At 44.1% G+C, this 23482-nt stretch overlaps 2 protein-coding genes and 1 pseudogene across 3 annotated transcripts; 1 reads left to right on the forward strand and 2 right to left on the reverse strand.

Moving 5' to 3' along the window:
- Positions 1–603: 603 nt before the first annotated feature.
- LOC309376607 (phospholipase A2 inhibitor NAI-like) lies at positions 604–7364 on the reverse strand. Its single transcript, XM_081923063.1, has 4 exons — positions 7239–7364; positions 3190–3299; positions 2685–2798; positions 604–938 (listed from the first exon to the last, which is right to left on the reverse strand). Exons 2-4 carry the CDS (start codon positions 3236–3238, stop codon positions 748–750), a joined length of 354 nt encoding a protein of 117 aa, XP_081779189.1. The 5' UTR covers positions 3239–3299; positions 7239–7364; the 3' UTR covers positions 604–747.
- Positions 7365–10151: 2787 nt separating this feature from the next.
- LOC309377069 (H/ACA ribonucleoprotein complex subunit 3 pseudogene) lies at positions 10152–10563 on the forward strand (annotated as a pseudogene). Its single transcript has one exon. The product of its transcript is annotated as an H/ACA ribonucleoprotein complex subunit 3 pseudogene (transcript).
- A 5431-nt stretch (positions 10564–15994) lies between these two features.
- LOC309375327 (phospholipase A2 inhibitor NAI-like) lies at positions 15995–21319 on the reverse strand. The gene is made up of 4 exons (XM_081921023.1): positions 21213–21319; positions 19843–19998; positions 18518–18652; positions 15995–16311 (listed from the first exon to the last, which is right to left on the reverse strand). The coding sequence occupies exons 1-4, from the start codon at positions 21304–21306 to the stop codon at positions 16163–16165; spliced, it is 534 nt and encodes a 177-aa protein (XP_081777149.1). The 5' UTR covers positions 21307–21319; the 3' UTR covers positions 15995–16162.
- Positions 21320–23482: the final 2163 nt, after the last annotated feature.

Below are 23482 nucleotides of genomic sequence, written 5' to 3' on the forward strand. Positions count from 1 at the left end.
TCAGTTGGTGCCTCATTATTTCCTGGATCTATTTCCTTTCTTTCCTCTTGACTCCCCATCACTCTTTATGGGTTACATGGAGGGGAGTCTACAGTGGGGAGTCTGTTTCTGCAGCCTCCCCTGCAGCATGTAGAAAGCCAACTCTACCCAGGCACGCCCACTTATGCACACTGCTGCTACAGATGTCATACGTCTCAAAGCTAAGCACCGGAAATGCAAGGTACTTCACTTTCAAGAGAATGATGTGCAAGCACTGTCACATAAAATGGAACTCAAAGGAAAACTCCACTTAAGTCACTCTGAAGGAAGATATTGGAGCCCTCCTAATCATTTGTCCATGTGCATGCACAGAAAATAGTCATTCTAGCTGAAAGGCAACACATGGAGATCTGCACTGATCATTGCAATGCATCCTGAATTTATAATTACAATATTACATATTGCATAACCTAAGAAGGTTGTATAATGCTGGAGTCCATCTTAATTCTCCTCTGAAAACATCAGCATTCCTTGAAAATTATGGATTTCCACAAACTTCTGGTCAATCACATTGTTGGAAATACATGCCTTGCTCACCCCTCTCACCCTCAAAACAAGAGTAGGTTTATTTATTTCTTCCTCTTTATTTGTTCTTACTCAAAACATCAGAAATGACAACAGATCTCTCCAGTGAAACATGTGATTTGGTCTGAAGGTATTTGCATGGAACTGAGAAGGGGGCTCTTCTGCACTGCTGTCAGCGCTTCATTACAGGAGACTCTTCATCAACAGGAGGCTGGAGAAAGTGAGGAGGAGAGATGCAGCTGCTCCAGGGGCCTTGTTGCATTCAAACGTTTTAATTTTTCCAAGCTTTGGATCAGACTCCCCTGTCTTCATTTTTTCACACTCAGTCTTAACAAGACAGTCTTTAACTATTATGCTGACATTGACGCTTGGTGCTGGATATAAAACAAACAAACAAACAAACAAACAAACAAACAAACTGAAGTTGAATGACCAGCAGAGTTAGTGTTCAGAGCCATTATGTCCCACATAAATTCACCCACTCAGCAGTGCTGTAAGATGTCCTTTGATCCATGTTTTAAAACAACTTACGCAGACTCTCATTTCCTACACTAATATACAGAATGCAGAGGTATTGGGGGGAAACCAGCCTCATATAACCAACATGCTTAAGTCTAATTAATACATGAAGGGGTTAATGCCATAGAGTAAGCTCTCCTGCCAGGCTTAGCTAGGTCACCTTGGGGGAAGGTAATCAAGCCTATTGTTCTCTCCCAGTTTAGCATGTAAAGAGAACTGAGCTGGTTAATCCAAGCTCAGATCGCATGGCTCTAACAAGTCTTTCTTGAATTCCTATACCAATAACTTAGGAACTTTCACCACTGTAATTAAGCTAAATTTTACTGCCTGCATTTCCTCACTGGTGTATGATGAAGCACATGAATCAAACCTTTGAAAAAAAAAGTAAAACATTTTAAATGTACCAAATGTGTGATCTTTTTCTATGCTAGAGGAAGAGGGTAACCTTGGAATGAACATAGAAGGGCATATTTTAAAGGTCTAACAGCCTATATTTGCTGCATATTTTGTGATTTTAAATCTCTGTTGGGGTTCTCTCACCAGAGAGAACTTCTGCAAACTTGGATATTGGCATTGAGGAATTCTCCTTTTATACCTACGTTTTCCTTGCCACCAAGAGATATTTCTGTTTCTGCAATTTAACTTTCAGCTCAAAAACACCACAAAATTCATACCAAGATGTACATTTTTTGATAAAGCATAAACAAAAATAGGGAATCTGAGGAGTGAGCCCTACTCTTTCATTGATGCCCGTTCATGTCTTGGAGACACCTGAGAAGTTGTGCTGAAGTGTTAGGCTGAGCACAATGCTCCTTCAGATGTTCAGTTTGAATACCTGTAGGGGGCTCGAATATCCCTCCAATAATAATAATAATAATAATAATAATAATAATAATAATAATAATTTTTATTTATTTATACCCCGCCCTTCCCAGTCTAAAAGCCGGGCTCAGGGCGGCTAACAGCAAATATAAAACACTGATTAAAATATTACTTAAAAACAGCATAAATGCAACATAAATGCAGCATCAATGTCAATAAAATTCAGGGGTCATTTTAGGGTGTGGGGGGGAAACCCCAGCCAGTAAACATCAAATGATCACCAGGGCTAACTGGCCAAGTTGGTCCTACTAGGGCCAGCAGGATTCCAGGGAAGTGTTTAAATGTGGGGTCCCAGAAGGGTTTCTTCATAAAAAAGGAAAGGGAAAAGGCTAATTCAAACTGAAGGTCAGGCAGAATAGTTCTGTCTTACAGGCCCTGCGGAAGGAAATCAAGTCCTGCAAGGCCCTGGTCTCGTGGGACAGAGCATTCTACCAGGTTGGAGCCGTCACTGAAAAAGCCCTGGCTCTGGTGGAGGATAGTCTGACACATTCACAAAGAGGGACCTCATCTCAGCAGTCAGGCCCACGCTTTGAAATCTTTTGGTCAAAGGGTCTCTGGTTGCAGGGCTGGGAAAGAGAGTTGGCTGAGACCTTGAGCAGCTTCTGTTAGTTGGAGACAGCTTTGGACTATTCAACAGAACGAGAGTTTCATTTGTTTATATGATTTGTGCAACCAAGGACCCCATTCATCTGGCCTGGGTAATGATCCTTTTCACTCACGTGTGGGTTCATACTGAACAACGGCACAGGTATCTCGTTGAGGATCACATTCCACATTATCACTGGAACAGGTTTGTCCGACGGCTGTGCAAATCTCACACTGCAAAGAGGCACCTGGAGTAGGAAAGAGATGCAGATGTTTGAGTTATTTGCCTGACGAAATGGGTAAATCCCACCTGAGTGGATAATGAGATTACCTTGGAACATAAATGGGTCTCCCATGGGTGATGGAACCGGCATTCAATGGCTCCCCCCCCCAAAAAAAAATATATGAATGAAGCAAGAGGTCAGGAAGAACTCCCTCACCTTAGATGGTCTCTGGGTCCTTCCAGTTCAATACCTGCCTTTGTCAAACCAAGCAATCCTTGCTTGAAGGAATTATACTTGATTTTTTCCCTCATGCAAAGTGAAAGGATCCCAGCTTTGAACTTGTTCCACCTTATTAATGCCTTCAGGACAATTCCCCTCTGGGGTGTGGAAAGAAAATCAACTACTAAGTCCTCACCTGTAGCAAGAAGCAGAGAGAAGAAGAGGAGTCCCAGGAGAGCTTGCATGGTGAAGGAAGTGCAATGTTGAAGACTCAGTTGATGAAACAGATTTTCGGGGCTAAAGGATCTGCAGAAACATTCAGAGAATCAGCAAGGAAGCACTTTCAAAATCAGAACTCACTGGAGTTTCTAAAATGCCAGTTCATCACTGAGGTGGTGAAGTGATGGTTTTGCTGACGTTTCTCATTTCCTCATCTTCTAGCTGTAAAGTATCCACATGGTACAGGGAGTGGTGCCTGTCATCTCCTAGTGCAACTAAGGTACTCACAGAAATAAAAAATCAGTGGCCACTGGTGAGGTGAAAGGCAGGGAAACTAGCAATAGGTGGGGTCTGAGCCAAAGACAGGAAGAGCCGCCTCCTGACTGGTTCTGAATAATAAGGCATGGACTCTGGAAGTGAGCTAGAGTGCCTCTCTGACATGAGAATTTATTAATTGTTTTAAAAATTAATTTATTAAATGTGTATACCACTCTTCTCCCAAAGACCTTGGGGCGCTTCATAGATAAAAATACAAAATACATAATAAAGGGAAGAATGAAAACAAAACAAACCCATAACCCTCCTCTCAAAACACATTTAAAAGGACACAGACTGTTAAACAGACCAAAAACCTGGCAATGTTTTTGCCTGGAGAGCATTCGACAGATGGGGAGGTAAAGGTAAAGGGACCCCTGACCATTAGGTCCAGTCATGACCGACTCTGGGGTTGCGGCGCTCATCTCACTTTATTGGCCAAGGGAGCTGGCGTACAGCTTCCGGGTCATGTGGCCAGCATGACTAAGCCGCTTCTGGCTAACCAGAGCAGCGCACGGAAACGCCGTTTACCTTCCCGCCGGAGTGGTACCTATTTATCTACTTGCACTTTGAGGTGCTTTCGAACTGATAGGTTGGCAGGAGCAGGGACCGAGCAATGGGAGCTCACCCCATTGCGGGGATTCGAACCGCCAACCTTCTGATCGGCAAGTCCTAGGCTCTGTGGTTTAACCCACAGCACCACCCGCGTCCCTTCACAGATGGGGAACCACTGCATAAAAGGAATGTTTTTGTGCAGCCGCCCTCCAGACCTCTTGTGGAGGAGGCACATGAAGAAAAGGGTCAGCCATGATTCATATGGGGAGAGGCGGTCCTTGAAGCACTTTGAATTGGGTTGGGAAACTAATTGGTGGCCAGTACAGTTGGGCCAGGATTGGTGTGATATGCTCAAACTGTCTTGCCTCGGTGAGCAACCTGGTGGCCAAAATCTGCACCGGCTGGAATTTCCAAACCACCTTCAGAGGCAGCCCCACATCTAACATATTGCAGCCATCTAACGTAGAGGCTACCAGAGCTGAGACAACAGAAATTACACTATCCCTGTCCAGATATAGGCACAGCTGGGTCACCAGCCGAAACTGATGAAAGGCACTTTGCACCACTTAGGCTACTTGAGGCTCAAACCAACAGCAATGGATCCAGAAGTCTCCCACAAGCTACATACTCACTCCTTCCAAAGGATGGCAACCCCATCAAGAACAGGCAACCTCCCATCCATCCAGGCTGGGGAATTGCCCACTAACAGCACCTCATCTTATCTGGATTGAGCTTCAGTTTGTTGTCTTTCATCCAGTCTATTACCAAGGTGAGACACAAGTCCAGCACATCCACTGCCGCACCCGTTGATGTACAGAAGATGCACAGCTGTGTGTTATCAGCATATTGTTGACAATGTACTCTGGATAGCCCAACGCAGTGGTTTCATGTAGATGTTAAACAGCATAGGTGATAAAATTGAACCCTGAGGAACCCCACAGTGAAGGCTCCATGGGGCCGATGAGCACTCTCCAAGCATCACCCTCTGGAAACGACCGTCCAAGTAGGACAAGAACCCAGCCCTAACTTGAACAGCCGTTCCTGAAGGATACCTTGGTTGATGGTACAGAAACCCATGGAAAGGTCGAGGAGAATTAACAAGGACACTCCATGTATGTGCCCCAAATGGGCCAAAACCTTGATTAAAATGGATCTAGAAAATTAGTTTTCTCCAATAGTGCCTGGATCTGGTTCACAACCATTCACCACTTGGAAGTCATTCTGGACTCACAGTTGTCTATGGAGGCGCAGGTCAATTCTGTGTCCAGGGCAGCTGTCTACCAGCTCCACCTGGTACACAGGCTAAGACCCTACCTGCCCACAGACTGATTCACCAGAATGGTGCATGCTCTAGTTATCTCCCGCTTGGACTACTGCAATGTGCTCTACGTGGGGCTTCCTTTGAAGGTGACTCGGAAACTGCAATTAATCCAGAATGCAGCAGCTAAACTGGTGACTGAGAGTGGCTGCCGGGACCACATAACACCGGTCTTGAAAGACCTACCGTATTTTTCGCCCAATAGGAACGCACTTTTTCCCCTCCAAAAATGAAGGCGAAATGTGTGTGCGTCCTATGGGGTGAATGCAGGCTTTCGCTGAAGCCTGGAGAGCGAGGGGGGTCGGTGTGCACCGACCCCTCTCGCCCTCCAGGCTTCAGGAAGCTATCCGCTAGCTGTGGGAGACACAGCTCTCCCACGGCTAGCAGAGACCTTGCCGGCACCTAGAAGCTTGGGGCGCGCTGAGCTCAGCACGCCCCAAGCTCCGTGGCTCCCACAGCTTGCGGATAGCAGCCTGTTCTGGGGGGGGGGAATTATTATTTTTCTTTATTTCCCCTCCAAAAAAACTAGGTGCCTCCTATGGGCCAGTGCGTCCTATGGGGCGAAAAATACGGTACATTGGCTCCCAGCATGTTTCCGAGCACAATTCAAAGTGTTGGTGCTGACCTTTAAAGCCCTAAATGGCCTCGGTCCAGTATACCTGAAGGAGCGTCTTGACTCCCATCGTTCTGCCCAGACACTGAGGTCAAGCTCCGAGGGCCTTCTGGCGGTTCTCTCATTGTGAGAAGTGAGGGTACAGAGAACCAGACCAGTCTCATTAGTGACACCTGTCCTGTGGAACACCCTCCCTTCAGATGTGAAGGAAATAAGCAGCTATCCTAACTTTAAAAGACATCTGAAGGCAGCCCTGTTTAGGGAAGTTTTTAATATTTAATGCTGTATTGTTTTTAACACTTGATTGGGAGCCACCCAGAGTGGCTGAGGAAACTCAGCCAGATGGGCAGGGTATAAATAAATTATTATTATTATTATTATTATTATTATTATTATTATTACTCAATAACCTTGCCCAAGAAGGGGAGATTGGCAAATGGCTGGTAGTTACTTAGATTTTCTGAGTCCAGGGACGGATTCTTAAGGAGTGGTTTTGCCACAGCCTCCTTCATGTTCAGGAAGCAACACAATCTCTTTGTTTTAACACCGGAGAAAATCATTTCAAACTGCTCTATCAATCGTACATGTGTAAAATTTACACACTGTGATTATTTAAGTGTTGAATAGGTGGATATTTGAAGGTGGACGTGAAAGATATTTCCTGTATTTGTCCAATGATTAAAGTTTTTAGGGGAGAGGTAGTAGAGATAATATTAGTAAGAACTTGCACATTGTCATTGGGCTCCGGTAATTTTATTAGGGTATTTTGACCCACAAATAAAGAGTAAATGCAGAATCTAAGAGTAGCTGCTGGCATGCTCTTTGCAAAAATAAATAAATAATAATAATGGAAAAAACAGTGAAAGGAAATAAAAATAAAAGGTATAAAAAATGGATAAGGTTACAGAACTGAATTATCGTCACAGAAAGTAGACAATAAAGATGGGTTTTTTAAAGGGATAAATGGAATCCACTTACTGCATTTGCAGAATATAAATGTAACTTAAATATGGACAAATATAATGGTTTTTCTATGTTGTACAAGATTAAAAAAATTATTATAATATATCAATTATATATAGGTATTTTTCTCTTTTCTGTAATGATTGCATATATATATATATATATATATATAGAGAGAGAGAGAGAGAGAGAGAGAGAGAGAGAGAGAGAGAGAGAGAGAGAGAGAGAGAGAGAGTCATATAAAAGGGATGGTTGAGCTTACCACAATTTTTCTGGGAGTGCAGGTAGGGTGTTTCTCAGTGCAAGGTAGACAGGATGTCTTTCTCCAACAACCCAACATCAGGTACGGAACTCAGATGCCAACCTTTATAAAGTGAGTCATTGTGTGGCTGGTGATTCTTTCAGTGTCTTCCTATTAGCTATTCCCATACCTATTGTTAATCATTACACAGTTTAGTTTCCATGAAACTGGATCAAATCTTGCATGCACACATGCATGCAATAGGGGTAATCTATAAATAGGGCCCTGGTTGCACACACACAGAGGAATGTAACCCTTCTCCGCAGCTGACGTAATAACCGGGGAGGGGTCTCTTCTAGCCCCCCTCAGGCCACTGGCATTACTATGATTATGCATGTTAAAATGTTACTTTGCTTCCATGGTATGTGGTGATGGCCTTATAAGAGAATAAAGCAGATATGTGGAGGATAGGCCTTTCAATGGTTGCTTGTCACGACTGCAGTGGATTCCGTCCAGAATCAGAGGCAAGATCAGAGGAAGAACCACAACCGATTGCCCTCCCCGTGGGCTTTCCAACAACATCTGCAAGCCTTCTCTGGAGGCTTACAAATCAATCTCCATCAGGAGCAACAGCCAGGGTGTAAGTTAGATGGTCAATGAATCTTTCAACAAGTGTTTTACATTGAGCTTTCCCAGTCTGCATCTGTACTGGAATAGGTATTTTTATGATGCTTTGAAGATTGCGTTCTTCTTGTCGTTTTACAGTATCACTTCGCCCTAATGTCCCTGGGCAAGTTACAACAATTTAAGCACAACATGAATATTAAACCACAATGTTACATAAGATCAGGGCCGGATTTAGGTTTGATGAGGCCCTAAGCTACTGAAGGTAATGGGGCCATTTATATATCCTGTTGTCCTTTGTCAACAACAAATTGTTGCTGTTTTTTGTGTTGAATATATGCTATATGGTAATTTATGGACCTAATAGGTATCTAAAGCCATTTGCACATAACAAAATAGGTATTTTATCAAAGTAATTGTTGAACTGAAATACAGTTTTGGAAATGTACATCCAGTTTTTTTCCTTTTTTGGGGGGGGCAAGAGAGTGGGGCCCTAAACTATAGCTTGTTTAGCTTATACGTAAATCTGGCACTGCATAAGATTAAAACCGGGTTGTTGTTTTTTAAAAAAATCAAAGTACAGAAATAAGGTGGGTCCTTTGTGGGGAAGGAGTTCCACAGTTTAGGGGCTGCTACAAATAATGTCTTCTCCCTGACCACCACTCCCTCAAATTTCTGAGGGTAGTGGGACACCCAAAAGGACACCCTCTGCCAGTCTTAGCACCCAAGGGGGTCTGTCAGGGAAGAGGCAGCTGGGGGCCTGAGCCATTTGAGGGTTTAAACATTAACATGAGCACCTTGAACTGGCTCCAGAACAGTGTGGAAACCAGGGTGGGGCTTTGCAACAGTTGTGACCTCTGATAACTAAGAGGAAAATATTATTGAAAATATATAAATTACTATTGAAATGAGTACTAAGAATGAGAAGGTTAAAGGGGTGATGATACAATGGGCTAAAGATTTTGGATATAATGTTCAGTTAGAATCTTGGGAAAGGTTGTGGAAGGAAGGCATTAATTTTACTGCATCCAGTGCACTTAAAGAAAATGTTACGGAAATGATGTATAGATGGTATTTCATACCAGCTAAACTTGCTAAACACCAGCTCTTGAGAGTCCATGGACTGCAAGAAGATCAAACCTATCCATTCTGAAGGAAATCAGCCCTGAGTGCTTACTGGAAGGACAGATCCTGAAGCTGAGGCTCCAATACTTTGGCCACCTCATGAGAAGAGAAGACTCCCTGGAAAAGACCCTGATGCTGGGAAAGACTGAGGGCACAAGGAGAAGGGGACGACAGAGGACGAGATGGTTGGATAGTGTCTTCGAAGCTACAAACATGAGTCTGACCAAACTGCGGGAGGCAGTGGAAGACAGGAATACTTTGCGTGCTCTGGTCCATGGGGGTCATGAAGAGTCGGACATGACTAAACAACTAAACAACAACAAAGCTTGCTAAAATGTACAAGACAAGAACCAATGAGTGTTGGAAATGTAAAGAAAGGGAAGGTAACTTTTACCACATGTGGTGGACTTGCAAAGAGGGAATGGCTTTCTGGGAAATGGTATATAATGAGTTAAAGAAAGTGTTTAAAAATACTTTTGTTAAAAAAACAAAAGCCTTCCTATTGGGTATAGTGGGTGAAGAGATAGCAAGGGAAGATAAAAGACTGTTTATGTATGCAACAATTGTGGCAAGAATTATTTTAACCCCCAAATGGAAACAACAAGAAGTACCAAAGAAAGAAGAGTGTTGGATGAAGATGATGGACTTTGCAGAACTGGTGAAGTTGTCAGGAAAAATCCAAAACCAGCACAGTATTCAAAAATGACTGGAATAAATTCATACGATATCTGAAATATTATTGCAAGCAATAATCAGTTGTGACATCTGATAAAATCAACAACTCAATAGCACTGACAGAGTTAACTTAGAATGAAAATCTTTGTCTCTATCCAGACTCTAATGCACTTCCTGATTTAATTGTAACTGCAGTTCCGTGCCGAATCTGCGCTTTGAAAGCCTTTTATTCAAGATGCCCACCTTTAGATCTTTAGCGGTGCCCTGGTAGGTTGGAATGTTTGGAGTTGTACCCTAGTGGTACAGAGCCTCTGTTTTGCATGCGGAAGGTCTCAGGTTCAATCTTCAATGGCATCTCCAGGTAGAGCTGAGAGAAAACCTACCCTGAAACCCTGGAGAACCTGGGGCTGATGGAAGTTGAAGTCCAAGAACACCAAGAGGACTACAATGGGGTTTTTTTTCTCAGTCCAGGCACAGGCAACCCTAAGCTAGATGGATGGGGCTAATATGCACATGGGTTGTATGGAAACATGTGTATATTGATAGGAGGAAGTTCTTTTAATCCGTCTGCAGGTATATTGCTAATGCTTTCATAACCTGCAGCAATGTTTCTGCAGTACTACCTCGATGAGCAAGGAAATAGGGTCTACACTCTCAAGAAGGCAGATCCCACTGGCCAGCCAACGTGTTCAGCCCATCCTGCCCACTTTTCTCCAGATGACAAATATTCCCGACACAGGATCACCATCAAGAAACGCTTTGTAGTCTTGATGACCCAGCAGCCTCGGCTGGTTGTGTAAACTGTTTGCCAGCCGTTCTGGGAGGGACCTCTGCAGCCCATGGAGATGAGGCAAGCTTCTAGCTCTAAAGCAGCCTTGAAGATGTTGGCATAGAAAACAAAAGCACAGTTTTCATGTTACTCTATTTTATCAAAGAAACTAGAAAAAATATTATGATGGGAAGATCTCACACAGGTGAAGGGAAGCAGTGGGGAGGAGGGGAGGATTAGGTTGAATTTGGGAAATAAAATAATATATGGGACAGCAAAGGATATAATAGATTCTTATAGAATAGTAATATATTGTAACCAGAATAAAAGTTTAAAAGGGGAAGTAAATGTACTTTTAGTATTTCCATTATTGTAATAGTTATTATTATTTTTTATTGGTAGAAGGCAATGTTAATTTAGGCTTCTTCATTTTCTGTCTATATAATTTTTTTAAGCCAATAAAAAGAAAAGAAAAGCACCAGATCTGCATTTCTTCATTCCACTTTATCACTAGGACCTCTAGAGAGCTGCTAATGATGTGCGAGGAAACTCCTGCAATCTTCGAATGAGCTTGAATTCCTTCAGTTGCAACTGCTTGCCCCCTTGATTCTGGAGCCAATGGGTGTGGCCAGCGGCATAGCTAGTTCCTCAGGTGCCTGGGGCAAGCCAGGGCAGGTTGCGCTGCATGGAGCCAGAGACTGCATGGAGTCTGCTCTGCTGCCGCCTCCCCCTCAGCTGCAGGCACCACACTACCTGAAAAGAAGTGAGCCCCACACTGCCTTTTCAGGTGGTCGGTGCCTGCAGGCACCAGAGCTACCATGTCACTCCCATGAGAGACATGTGGCTCGGGTGCACTGTAAGTGGCCACCCAGTGCATCCCACGCCCTAGCTACACTAGTGGGTCTAGCTCAGTAAGGGGCAGTTAATTTGCTTTGCGCCTATAAAACATGATCATCTGTGAAGGTAGGGCAGGGAATCAAAGTTCTACACAGTGTTTCTCAAGCATAGGTCACCAGTTCTTCTTGGACTACAACTCCCATCATCCCTGGCTAGCAGGAACAGTGGTCAGGGATGATGGGAGTTGTAGTCCAACAACAACTGGGGGCCAAGCTTGAAAAATACAGCTCTACTCAGGCTTCCAGCTCGTTGCCACAGAAGATGGCTGAAATTCCATCGTCTCTGTTTCGCAGAGGCAATTAGAGGCTGAGATGGGAGTAATCAGCCTCCCAAATTGCTCCAGGGCCGGAGGAAACAGTCTCATCTGCAGTCGCCCAACACCTGGCCCCAAATCCGGAGGGAATAAGGGGCTGGAGGGTGCTGGATGGAAAGCCCCAGTGCGATTCTGGCACTCTCCGAAGCTGTCTCCACGAGCGACGAGTCTCCATTTCTTAAGATGAAAAATTGGATTTAAATAATGGACATGCTTTGAGCGAAGAGGGAGGATTTTTTTCCTGCTAATTAATTCAGCCTCTTAAGACTTAGAAGACTCAATTGGAAAAGGGACTATCATCTGAGATGCCAGTTTGACAGAACAGAAAGGGTGGGGGTGAGCCTTTGTTTACTTTCCTTCGATATTTGCCTATGTGATTACATTTGGCAAATCCCCTTTGGAAGAAATGACTGCCGGACTTATGAAAGCAAGTGAGAATAAGAAATTTACATTTGTTGATATAATAAGGTTTTAATAACTCTAATAATTACTAACTGTGTGGAAATGACTGGAGGGGGGGGAGAAAATCAAGGCTTTCAACTCTTGGTTTCCTGGAAGAAGATCAAATGACTCCCCTGGAGTAGAAGAGACATCTCATTAACAACTGGAGAAACACCAAAGAACTTTGGATATCTGTTTGGGAGGTTTCTGACCCAGTATTAATTTAACAAGGAGCCAGGAGTGAAACCAAAAGTAGACTGACCAGCTAACTGAATCAAATTATACTGCTATGGGAGGGGGGTAAACCTCTAACATTTTACTTTTCGATATTTGTACTTCCAGTTTACTTGGTAACCCCCCTCCGCAGGAAAAGCTAATGTTTGAATAGCAGCTGGTTAAGGAACAACATTGGGCAGATGCCATGATTTGATTTTATCTAGACTGTGTGCCAATGTGGCAGCTACCTGCAATGAAAGGCTCCTGGACTGATTCAGCAGAAGCACCAGTTTGTGAAAAGAGGATGTGAATTTACAGAGGGGAATCTTGGATTACAGATTTGGACTATAAAGAAGAAGAGTAAAGACGTAAAATCCACACAGAAACGTTTTATTTGGACTTAAACTCACTAGCAGGATGAACACAGAGGTGTTGAAAATACAGAATGTAATTATTGTAATATTTTGAAATGCAGTAGAACTCTGAGATGATTAGGATTGCCTCCGATCTAGAAGCACGGGAAGTCAGCTAAAAATAAAAATAATTTATAATTAGGCATAACATTGGGATTTGTTTGATTATTGGATAATTTGTACAATTTGGAATATATAATTTGGTTCGATTGGAAAACTTCAATAACTATTACTTTTAAAAAAGAGAAACACTGCTGTACTGTTTAATGAATACAGTATTCCCACGCTGGGTGATAACTTATTTGCATCCATTGATTCGGTTGCAAAGCCATTAGTGTGTTTGTCCTATGCAGAATTGCAGAAGTGGACCGCTTGCAGATTACGACATTTATTACACTGGAAGAAGAACAACGCCAGGTGAATGAACCCCTGATGTCACGGCTGACATTATTAGGTCCTATAATAAAGTTGCCAGAGGAAGGTGTGGGGGCAGAGTAGGGCATTTGGGTTTATTTGCTGGGGATGTTTCCTCTGTCTGTGTGTCTGTTACGCATCCTTTTGCTTCTGACAAGTTGTTGTTTCAGGTTAGGAGGTGATCTAGGCACTACAAGGCCTGTGAAAGGGGAGGATATTATCCAGGATCGGTTGCAGATTCTGGATGCTAATGTCATAGGCTGGGCTGGACAGCGCCTGTCGAATTGCACAGAATGTCAGAAGAGCCTACTGTAGCACCTCATCCAGCATCCTCAGAGACGCCACCTACTGTAGATGTCTGTGGGAAACCCTCGAGAAGGGCCCCAGCACAAGAGCACCCCCCTGTGGTTTCCAGCAACCGATACCCAGAGCATTACTGCCCCTGACTTTGAAGGCAGAGCATAGCCATTGTGGCTAGTAGTCAAAACAAAAAAAAATCCTTCCAGTAGCACCTTAAAGACCAACTAAGTTAGTTCTTGGTATGAGCTTTCGTGTGCATGCACACTTCTTCAGAGACACGAAAGCTCATACCAAGCTCATACCAAGCACACGAAAGCTCATACCAAGAACTAACTTAGTTGGTCTTTAAGGTGCTACTGGAAGGAATTTTTTTTGTTTTGACTATGGCAGACCAACACGGCTACCTATCTGTAATTGTGGCTAGTAGTCACTGACAGCCTTCTCCTTCATGAATTTGTCTAGGGCTCTTTTAAAGCCATGCACCCAATAATTCTTCCTTAAGCTGATTCTTTCATATTAGAAAAAGAGAGAGTTATCTCTAAACATTGTTGCAGTCGGCATCTGTCTGTCTTGGGAGACAACTGAAGAGTGAGCCTTCAGGAGTGTAGTGAACTGTTGGGAGAGTTTACAGTGTTTGCCAGGGCTGCAGAGAGCAATACGGGGGAGACATGTTTTGTTGCAGCTGGGGAAGATGTAAGCATCTGGTTGTGCTGATGCAAATGTGCCATATGGTGTTTCTTCTTTTGGCGCTCATCCTAGTGGCTGTTCCTCCTCTGGTTAAGCCAAGCCCAATTCTGACTCCCCCAGATTAAAAATAAATAAATTCAAGTCTTGTGATTTATGTTGTTCTAGGGTTGGGCAGATGCTCTCTGGGAGTCCCTTCCAATCTTATAGTTTTACAGCTATAAGAGTTGAGTCTGCAGAAGAGAATGGGTTGTGTTTTTTTTTTTTTTAATTTTCAAGCCAGTGTCATTTTTTCAAGCAGATAGTCTGGCACATTTCCTTTTGTTCGAGAGGATCCCTGTGCTTATCCTGTCCACATGGTAGCTCTAATTTGAATGGTCACTAACTGCATTTCTGGCATTTCATTTCATAGCATCATAGAGTCTTAAGAGTTGGAAGGGACACCAAGGCTCATCTAGTCCAACCCCACTGGAATGCAGGAATCTCAGCTAGAGCATCCATGACAGATGACCACCCAAACTCTGCTTAAAAACCTCCAAGGAAGGAGAGCCCACCACCTCCCAAAGGAGTCCGTTCCACTGCTGAACAGCTCTTAGTGTCAGGAAGTTTTCCCGAATGTTTAGTTGGAATCTCCTTTCTTGTAACTTGAAGCCATTGGTTCGTGCCCCACCCTCCGGAGCAGGAGAAAACAAGCTTGCTCCATCTTCCATGTGACAGCCATTAAGATATTTGAAGATGACTATCATACCTCCTCTTTTCCAGGCTAAACAAACACAGCTCCTTCAAGCGCTCCTCATAAGGCTTAGTTTCCAGACCCTTGATCATCTTGTCTCCCTCCTCTGCACACATTCCAGCTTGTCAACTTCCAACTTAAATTGTGGTGCCCAGTATTGGACACAGTGTTCCAAGTGTGGTCTGACTAAGGCAGAATAGAGTGGAACTATTACTTCCCTTGATCTGGACACTATACTTCTGTTGACATGGTGAGCATTGTGCTGTAAGGCTATACATGCAATACAGTGGTACCTCGGGCTAAGAACTTAATTCATTCTGGAGGTCCGTTCTTAACCTGAAACTGTTCTTAACCTGAAGCATCAGTTTAGCTAATGGGGCCTCCTGCTGCCACCGCGCAGCTGCACCATGATTTCTGTTCTCATCCTGAAGCAAAGTTCTTAACCTGAGGTACTATTTCTGGGTTAGTGGAGTCTGTAACCTGAAGCGTCTGTTACCTGAGGGGTACCACCTTGGCTGGGGAGGGTGGGGTATAAATAAAAATTATTATTATTATTATTATTATTATTATTATTATTATTATTATTCTTTAACTAGACAATAGCTAGTGTAATGGGTCAGCACACCTGGCTGTTAACCAGAAGGTTGATTATTTGCACCCACCTAGGGATCGCTGTGGGCTGGATGACCCTCAAGGTCCATTCCAACTCTATGATTCCATGACTCTGTTTAACAGTGGGACTGATTCTGTGGGACACCTCCTAGTAGAAACAGTTAGGTTTCCTTCAGATCGGGGCTTTGCCCCATCCTCATACATCCCCTGAGGGGCTGAAGCCCCTCCCCATTCCTGTGATTGTAATCTGTTTCAACTGCTTTAATTTCGATTTTCACATTGTTGTCATCCACCCTGCTAGTGAAGGGTGAGTAATAAATATGAGGAGGAGGAGGAGGCACACCTGCCTTACAAAATGAAAGCATGCTGACATTGTGTAAACACCTGCCGTTGGAGGGAAAACCCAACACAGATCAAAATGTGTTGCTTTTAAATGTGAATCGTGAAAGCCACCAAACAGGAGAAAGACCTTTCTTCAACAAATGGGCAACTTTGCATACCGATTTGTAGAAAAATTCCTTGCTCCCCACCCTCCACCCCACAAACCAAGACTGAACTCAATGTATTTTCTCCATCTTGTTTTAATGCAAGAAATTGCAGGTGACAAGAGACCCAGCTGATGAGCTCCCGAGAAGGTTGCATAGAAATAGGAAGGGAAGTTTCCCTTGGTGCTGTGTCGCCACATTGGGTTCCTTACAGGAGAATCTTCACCCTGTTGTCTCATAGGGATCATGCTGAGGGAACAGCCCTGCTGGCTGGCTGACATTCAGCTTTTGCAAGAGAAACACCAATATTGGCCAAGTTCACCTTGCCACTTTGTATTGCAGTACAGAAAGATTCAGTAGTACAGCCCTTCAGAGTGGTGCTCATAGACTGTCCTAAAGAGGAAAAACAAAGATCAGGGTAGAATTAGCCCTTCAGTCTTTTCTGCCCAAACAAGCTCATTCATCCCAGTTTATAGGCCCCTTTTCCATTGCCGTGCTCACAGTGGCGAAGAAAATCAAAATACATTGAAATGATGCCAAAGAGCTCAGCTTTTTCCTTGAACAACAAATGCCTAAAAAAACAAAAAGAAGGAGGGAAACACCTGACTAAAAAAAGCATACATGTAAAATGAAAATGTTAAAGGGAAACTTAAATAAACTTAAAAATCAGTCTGCATATGCACAAAATTTTATCGCTGTGCTGCCCATAAATAAGCTAACATATTTTTCTACATAAAAAAGGACTTGAACCTTGGAATAAAAGAATTTAGGAAGACACAGCAACCCAGAAAACTGAATATCAGATACAAAAATACTGTATTTCAGTTACTAAATCGGATAAAACAGAACATATGTCAAACCCTCTATACAGTTATGCTCATGGGTCTTCAAAGCTTTTCTTTAAATGGCTAAAATGCCAGGATGGGGTGTTCTTAATGTTTTGATTTTCTGGATAGCTGAAATGCCAGTGCCAACTGTGTTTTGGCTCATTTGCCTTCTTCGGCTGCCCCTTTTGTTATGCAGCCAAAATATATCCAAATCTCTCCACTCGAGTGAAGGTTAAAAGTCAATTTCCTCAACTGGCAAGGGTCTGCGAAAATTTGCAATCATCCGTGTAAAATGCTAAGACTCAATATTCAGGACAGATTCCTTGCTAGAGCAGGTCCCTCATCTGTTGCCGTCGTCTCTTCATAAGCAGCAGCATGAGGAGCATGCTAGGAATCTTCAGGGCTTCACACTTGGCAATGCCTTCCTCATCAAAGCAGTAATAATAATAATAATAATAATAATAATAATAATAATAATAATAATTTATTTATACGCCAAACATCTGGCTGGGTTTCCCAAGCTACTCTGGGTGGCTTCCAACAGAATATTAAAATACAATAGTCTATTAAACATTAAAAGCTTCCCTAAACAGGGCTGCCTTCAGTTGTCTTCTAAAAGTCTGGTAGTTCTTCTCCTCTTTGACATCTGGTGAGAGGGCGTTCCACAGGGCAGGTGCCACTAATGAGAAGGCCTTCTGCCTGGTTCCCTGTAACCTCACTTCTCGCAGTGAGGGAACCGCCAGAAGGCCCTCGGAGCTGGACCTCAGTGTCTGGGCAGAACGATGGGGATGGAGATGCTCCTTCAGGTATACTGGGCCGAGACCATTTAGGGCTTTAAAGGTCAGCACCAACACTTTGAATTGTGCTCGGAAACGTACTGGGAGCTAATGTAGGTCTTTCAAGAATGTAGGGTCCTTGCAGAGTGAGGTAAGGTGGTCCCCAAGACTGCCTGTCCTGCTCCTTCGCCACTGTGGTAGCCAATGCTGTTTAAACTTTATAAGCAGCAAATGGCTGATCGTTAATGTTCAAGAGCTTACTGCTGTTAAACTTTAAACCATATTTGCTGTGTTGAAAGGGGCAACAGCAGGGGTGCTCTCGAGGGTCACCTCGTCCACAGTGCCTCGTTCTCACGAAGGACCCCTCCTCAGAATGAGGCATGGATGACTCAGTACCATCAGCCAACCTAGGACTCAGCTATACAGCTGCAAGTAAAACGTTTTAAGTGCAATACAGTCATACCTTGTGTTGCATCCGCTTCATGTTGCGTCTTTCCAGGTTGCACCCCGCGACAACCCGGAAGTACCGGAATGGGTTACTTCTGGGTTTTGGCGCTCATGCATCCGCAGAAGCGCCAAATCGCACTGTGCGCCTGTGCAGACGTGGCACTTTGAGTTGCGGGCTTTTCATGTTATGAACGGGCCTCCGGAACGGATCCCGTCCGTAACACGAGTTACCACTGTATACAATGTGACACCAGATGGCGATGGTGAGCCTTATGGCAAATTCAATGCATTTTTAAAAAGGCTAAAAAAAAAAAAGCATTTTCAGAACGGTTTTTTATATGTGTGTAGATTCCACCCTTGAAAGGGTGCTCAAGGCAACTTTGCAGCAACCTTAGGGTGCTAGGCAGTGGTCGCTGGGAGAGAGGGTGCAAATCTGCTGCCCTTCCCAATCTGGTGAGTGGGGTAATGGTCCCAGGGTGGCCACCAGGTGGGTTCACAGTCCCAAAGAGGAGAGAACTTATAAGTAATGTTTCATATTAAATCAATTACCTGCCATGAGTTGCGTGACCACCTCAAAGCAGTAGTCCTCAGAGCCAGTACAATCTACCATCTCCGGGTTGCAGCTTGCCAAAGAAAAGCAGGCCGGGCATTGTTTTCCATTGGTCGTGGTGTTGACTGGTGGCACTGGAAAGCAAAGGGAGACCAGCAGTTTAAGTATGGCATGGGTGGCAAGAGACTGCACTGGGATTCAGGAAGTCCTGGGTTCAGCTTTTGATGCTGCCATAAAATTCTTGGCCAGAGGGCAAGGTATTCTCAACTACAAGTCTCCCCGCCCCCTTCCAGGGGGTGGGGAATTGGACCTGGCTGGTGGGACAGTGTCAGGCTTCGGGGAATCGGCTTCCTCCCCCGTGGCAGTAAATAAGAAGATCCAATGATAGAAACGTCTTACCAGTAAGATGTTTTAATAATCACAGCAAAGAACATGTCTCTCTAGAAATAGCAGTGCTCTCAATTAAGGTTCACTCCCCCCTCCGTCCCTATTAATCTACGTCACTCCTGTGTCTTGTAATCTGAGCTTGTACCCTCTGTGCTTTCTGTTCTGAGACTTTCTGAGCTCTTTTTGACCTTGGGGAGGGCTTCTTGTTCTAGCTGTTCCCCATCCAGTATTTCCAAGCTTCTGCCTTCTGAACTGTGCCCCTCTGCAAACCACTGTTCCAAATCTATGCTGTCCTCCTGCTCCTGGGAAGATTCAGGATCAGGGGGAGGGGGTGGCTCCCACCATTCCTCCTCAGCACAGTCCCTGACAGACAGGATGCTTACCTTCCCCCGCACACCCCTTGACCCCTCCCCCATTGGTGCCCCTGCTTGAGAGCCACTGACAGTCTAATAATACTGAGCTAGATGGCATTCAAGATGGGCCATGCTCACTTTGGTTCTACTCATTCAAGCAGGGGTGATTGTTAGAGCAAGCATCCCTAGAGCATCTGCTTTGCATGCAGAAGGTCCCAGGTTGAATCCCTGGCATCTCCAGGTAGGACTGGGAGATACTCCTGAAACCATTGAGAGCCACAACCGGTCAGTATAGGCAGTGCCAACCTTGATGGACCAATGATTTGATGTAAGGCAGTTTCCCATGTCAAATGTTTACAGCATGCCCAATTTCACCCATTGACCTACCTGTCATGCAGATATTTCAGTGGCTGACCAGCCTTCCTGGGTACTATTTGTTATTTGAGGTTTAGCTATTTAGCCATTGCTATTAGAACTCCCACCCCAGACTGCATCCTTCTATTTTATGTCACAAACACCATGATGTAGCCCTGCTAGCACTGAGTTAGAAGAAGTCAGGAGAAAAACAGCAGTCCTGTACTTACGCTGAGGAGAAGCTGTGAGACAGGCATCTCCTGTGCAACAGCCGCCATTTGCCTGGATGACCCTATCCTTGCCAAAATGCATATGAACTGGTGCCAAAAGATTGCAGATGTCGGAAGACTGACAGGTTTTCACTGAGCTCAGAATGCTTTGTCCATCTGAGGATGAGGAAGAAACACAAGCACTTTATTAGAGATGTTCACCTGCCCAATTCTTCCTAGCAGCTTCCTTTGTAAGTCAAGAAGACTATGCCAACGCTGGCCATCTAGTTTTTAAGAGTCCTGATCGAGTCTCTAGCCTGGGATTCTCCGGTTCTGCTCATGGTCCTCTAGCTCATGTTGGGCTCTCTGCAAGCCACCGCCCTCTCTTACCAAAGCCACATTAAACATCATCATCATCATCATCATCATTACTACTACTACTACTACTACTACTACCCCACCCATCTTACTGGAGTGCCCCAGCCACTCTGGGCAGCTTCCAACGTATATAACAACATATTGAAACATTAAACATTAAAAATACTTCCCTATTCAGGACTGCCTTCAGATGTCTTCTAAGGGTTATATAGTTACTTATCTCCTTGACTTGGGGCCCTCATAGCGCCATACCCCCTAATATTTGTCTGATGAAAATAACGACGTCCTATCATACCCTCCAACATTTCTCCGATGAAAAAGGGGTGTCCTAATCTAAGGAAAAGTGGGACATTCTGGGATCAAATCAGAAACTGGGATGACTTCTGTAAATCCGGGACTGTCCCTGGAAAACTGGAACACTTGGAGTGTCTCTGATGCTGCCTAGTAATTATTTTTTTATAAATATAAATAGATATGTATATTGCATAGCCATGTATTTGGACTTTTAAAACGCAAATCACCTGAAACTGTGCTCATTGTATTCTTATGTATGGTATTTTTGCTTATTTCTTTGAAAGGAATTCTTTATTTCTTCAAGATCTGCGGGCACTAAGTGATCTCTAGATGGACCAAATAAAAATAACAACAGTAACAACAACAAAAGAAAAGCTTTAAAATTAGTGGCAGTGGAGAAAACCATCATTAAGACAGTGTTCCAGCCAACTACCAGAATGTGGACTGAAACAAGAAAGCTCTCAAGGCTTTCCTAAAGACTGGAAAAAAAATGATCACCTTCCTTGGGGAGGGTATTCTAGAGATGTGGGTCCTCCACAAAGAAAGGCCCTGTCCCTGGCACTCACCAATCTATCAGTTCCCACAGGTGGACCTTGAAACAGGGGTATAAGGCACCTTCAGCTCACTATAAGGCATCTTCAGCTCTTAAGTCCATGTAGCTTGCATAGGACCTGTGGCCAATTCACTGTCAGGGCCTGCTTATGATCTCTCTCACCCACCTACTGAGGTTTTGCTCACACCAACAACACAAGTATCTTGGCCAGCGTCACAAGTCTGCTTCTGGCACTCAATATTGTCGGTGTTGAAGACCATGCAAGTTTCACAGTCCAGCGAGGCACCTGGATGTGGGAAGCAAAAAAAGCAAGCTAAAGTATATGGGGCAGATAGAATTCTAAATTCAATAAAAGGGTAAAACCCACCCACTGGTAGCTAAAGTGATGTCCCTCTAAACCACCTGTGGCTGTTTCTAGACATCAGGAGCCTGTGCCTAGAAAGAAAACTCTGTAGACAGACAACTCCAATTCTGTGATCAATAGCAGCTATGCAAACTGAGCAAATGTGTACAATTTCTTTTCCATTCTGCATTCTGTAATCCAGGTACGTCCAACAGGCAGATCGTGATCTACCGGTAGATCACTGGCCACCTGTGGTAGATCACTGGTAGATCACCGGCTCCCCCCAAAGAAGCTCAACAACTTTGGCTCCCCTAAGAAAAGCTCAACATTTTTGCCTTGCACCCCCCAAGAAGGGGACTTCGACCTGAACCCCAAAAAAGGGGGTAGATCACTGTCAGTTTCTAACTCTGTGAGTAGATCACAGTCCCTTGGGAGTTGGCCACCCCTGCTGTAATCATTTCGCACAATTTATTCTGGTTTAGCTAGCCATGGAGGAGATCGATGAAAAATGCAATGCACTGAATCCCAGTGGCACCCGCCGGAAATCTGACCGAAGCCATTTGTAAGCTTCTAAGCTTCTAAGGGATATGGGTGGCGCTGTGGGTTAAACCACAGAGCCTAGGACTTGCCGATCAGAAGGTCGGCAGTTCGAATCCCCATGACGGGGTGAGCTCCTGTTGCTCGGTCCCTGCTCCTGCCAATCTAGCAGTTCGAAAGCACGTCAAAGTGCAAGTAGATAAATAGGTACTGCTCCAGCGGGAAGGTAAACAGTGTTTCCGTGTGCTGCTCTGGTTTTCCAGAAGCGGCTTAGTCATGCTGGCCACATGACCTGGAAGCTGTACTCCGGCTCCCTAGGCCAATAAAGCGAGATGAGCGCCACAACCCCAGAGTCGGTCACGACTGGACCTAATGGTCAGGGGTCCCTTTACCTTAAGCTTCTGTAGACATTATCTAAACACCTTCAAGGGACTCCAGCTGATCCCTGCCCTCAGGGAACTTTTGCAAACCACAACTATCACCAGATGGTTCATACAGGCGAAAGCAGATCACTTGATGCCATTGTGATATCAGGTGATAGGCAAGTGGGGAGCCCTGTCTGACTTGGCCCATGTGGTGGAGGTAAGGATCCAGCCAACCAGTCATATCCAGTAGCCCACCCACCTTGTAAAGCTATTCTGGATATTCACACCAATGAGGTGGCATCAAATGACATCTAGCTTGGTCCCCATTGATCCTAATGGAACAATTCCCTTTCCTATGGGACACTGAAACATTCCTTGCCTATAGTAAGAAGCATAGTGAAGAAGAAGAGTTCCAGGAGAGCTTTCATGGTGACAGGAAATACACGGTGCAAGAGTGGTTGCACAAAATATTTATCCGTGTTGCCTGAGGTAGCCACAAAACCATTCAGAGCAATAAATTAGAAGAGCAAGCTTGTCAGCATGAGCACAATCCAAAACATGACCAAACAGTTATATTGCCCATCTGGGAAAGCAGTGACTGTTAGTTGCCATATTAGAAACCCATATGGCTATTGTGAATTCATATTTGGGGCAAGATTTTAGCTCCAAGCTCAGTTAGAAAAACATTTCTAGTAACAGAACCAACACTAGATTAGCAAAGGAGGCATGTCGTAGCATTTCTCTCATCATTAGATGCAAAAGACATGTTGTGAATTCAGAGTTTGGTTTTGTTCAAAAGGGTTCAAAAACACTACATCAACTCTTGCTTTATATCAGATTACTGCAGCGTGAAAACCTCCAGTGGAGTATTATTTACTTACTTATTTACAGTGGTACCTCGGGTTAAGAACTTAATTCATTCCGGAGTTCCGTTCTTAACCTGAAACTGTTCTTAACCTGAAGCACCACTTTAGCTAATGGGGCCTCCTGCTGCTGCTGTGTCGCTGCTGCACATTTTCTGTTCTCATCCTGAAGCAAAGTTCTTAACCCGAGGTACTATTTCTGGGTTAGCAGAGTCTGTAACTTGAAGTGTCTGTAACTTGAAGCATCTGTAACCTGAGGTACCACTGTATTAGTTTTTTTTAAAAGAAATTATATATTGCTGTATCATGAATATATATCACAGCAGTT

This window comes from Podarcis melisellensis (assembly GCF_964234715.1).
Source record: "Podarcis melisellensis genome assembly, chromosome: 8".
Taxonomy (NCBI): Eukaryota; Metazoa; Chordata; class Lepidosauria; order Squamata; family Lacertidae; genus Podarcis; species Podarcis melisellensis.

What these genes read in the sequence shown, in the direction of transcription:
- LOC309376607 (XM_081923063.1), bottom strand. Translation starts at nt 3,238, where the DNA reads ATGCAAGCTCTCCTGGGACTCCTCTTCTTCTCTCTGCTTCTTGCTACA. An exon ending in CTCTCTGCTTCTTGCTACAG is followed by an intron (nt 2,799 to 3,189) that starts GTGAGGACTTAG and finishes TTCCTACTCCAG; the next exon opens with GTGCCTCTTTGCAGTGTGAG. An exon ending in TGTTCAGTATGAACCCACAC is followed by an intron (nt 939 to 2,684) that starts GTGAGTGAAAAG and finishes TTTTATATCCAG; the next exon opens with CACCAAGCGTCAATGTCAGC.
- LOC309375327 (XM_081921023.1), bottom strand. Translation starts at nt 21,306, where the DNA reads ATGGTCTTCAACACCGACAATATTGAGTGCCAGAAGCAGACTTGTGAC. An exon ending in TCTCACAGCTTCTCCTCAGC is followed by an intron (nt 18,653 to 19,842) that starts GTAAGTACAGGA and finishes TTTGCTTTCCAG; the next exon opens with TGCCACCAGTCAACACCACG. An exon ending in GGTCACGCAACTCATGGCAG is followed by an intron (nt 16,312 to 18,517) that starts GTAATTGATTTA and finishes TTTCCTCTTTAG; the next exon opens with GACAGTCTATGAGCACCACT.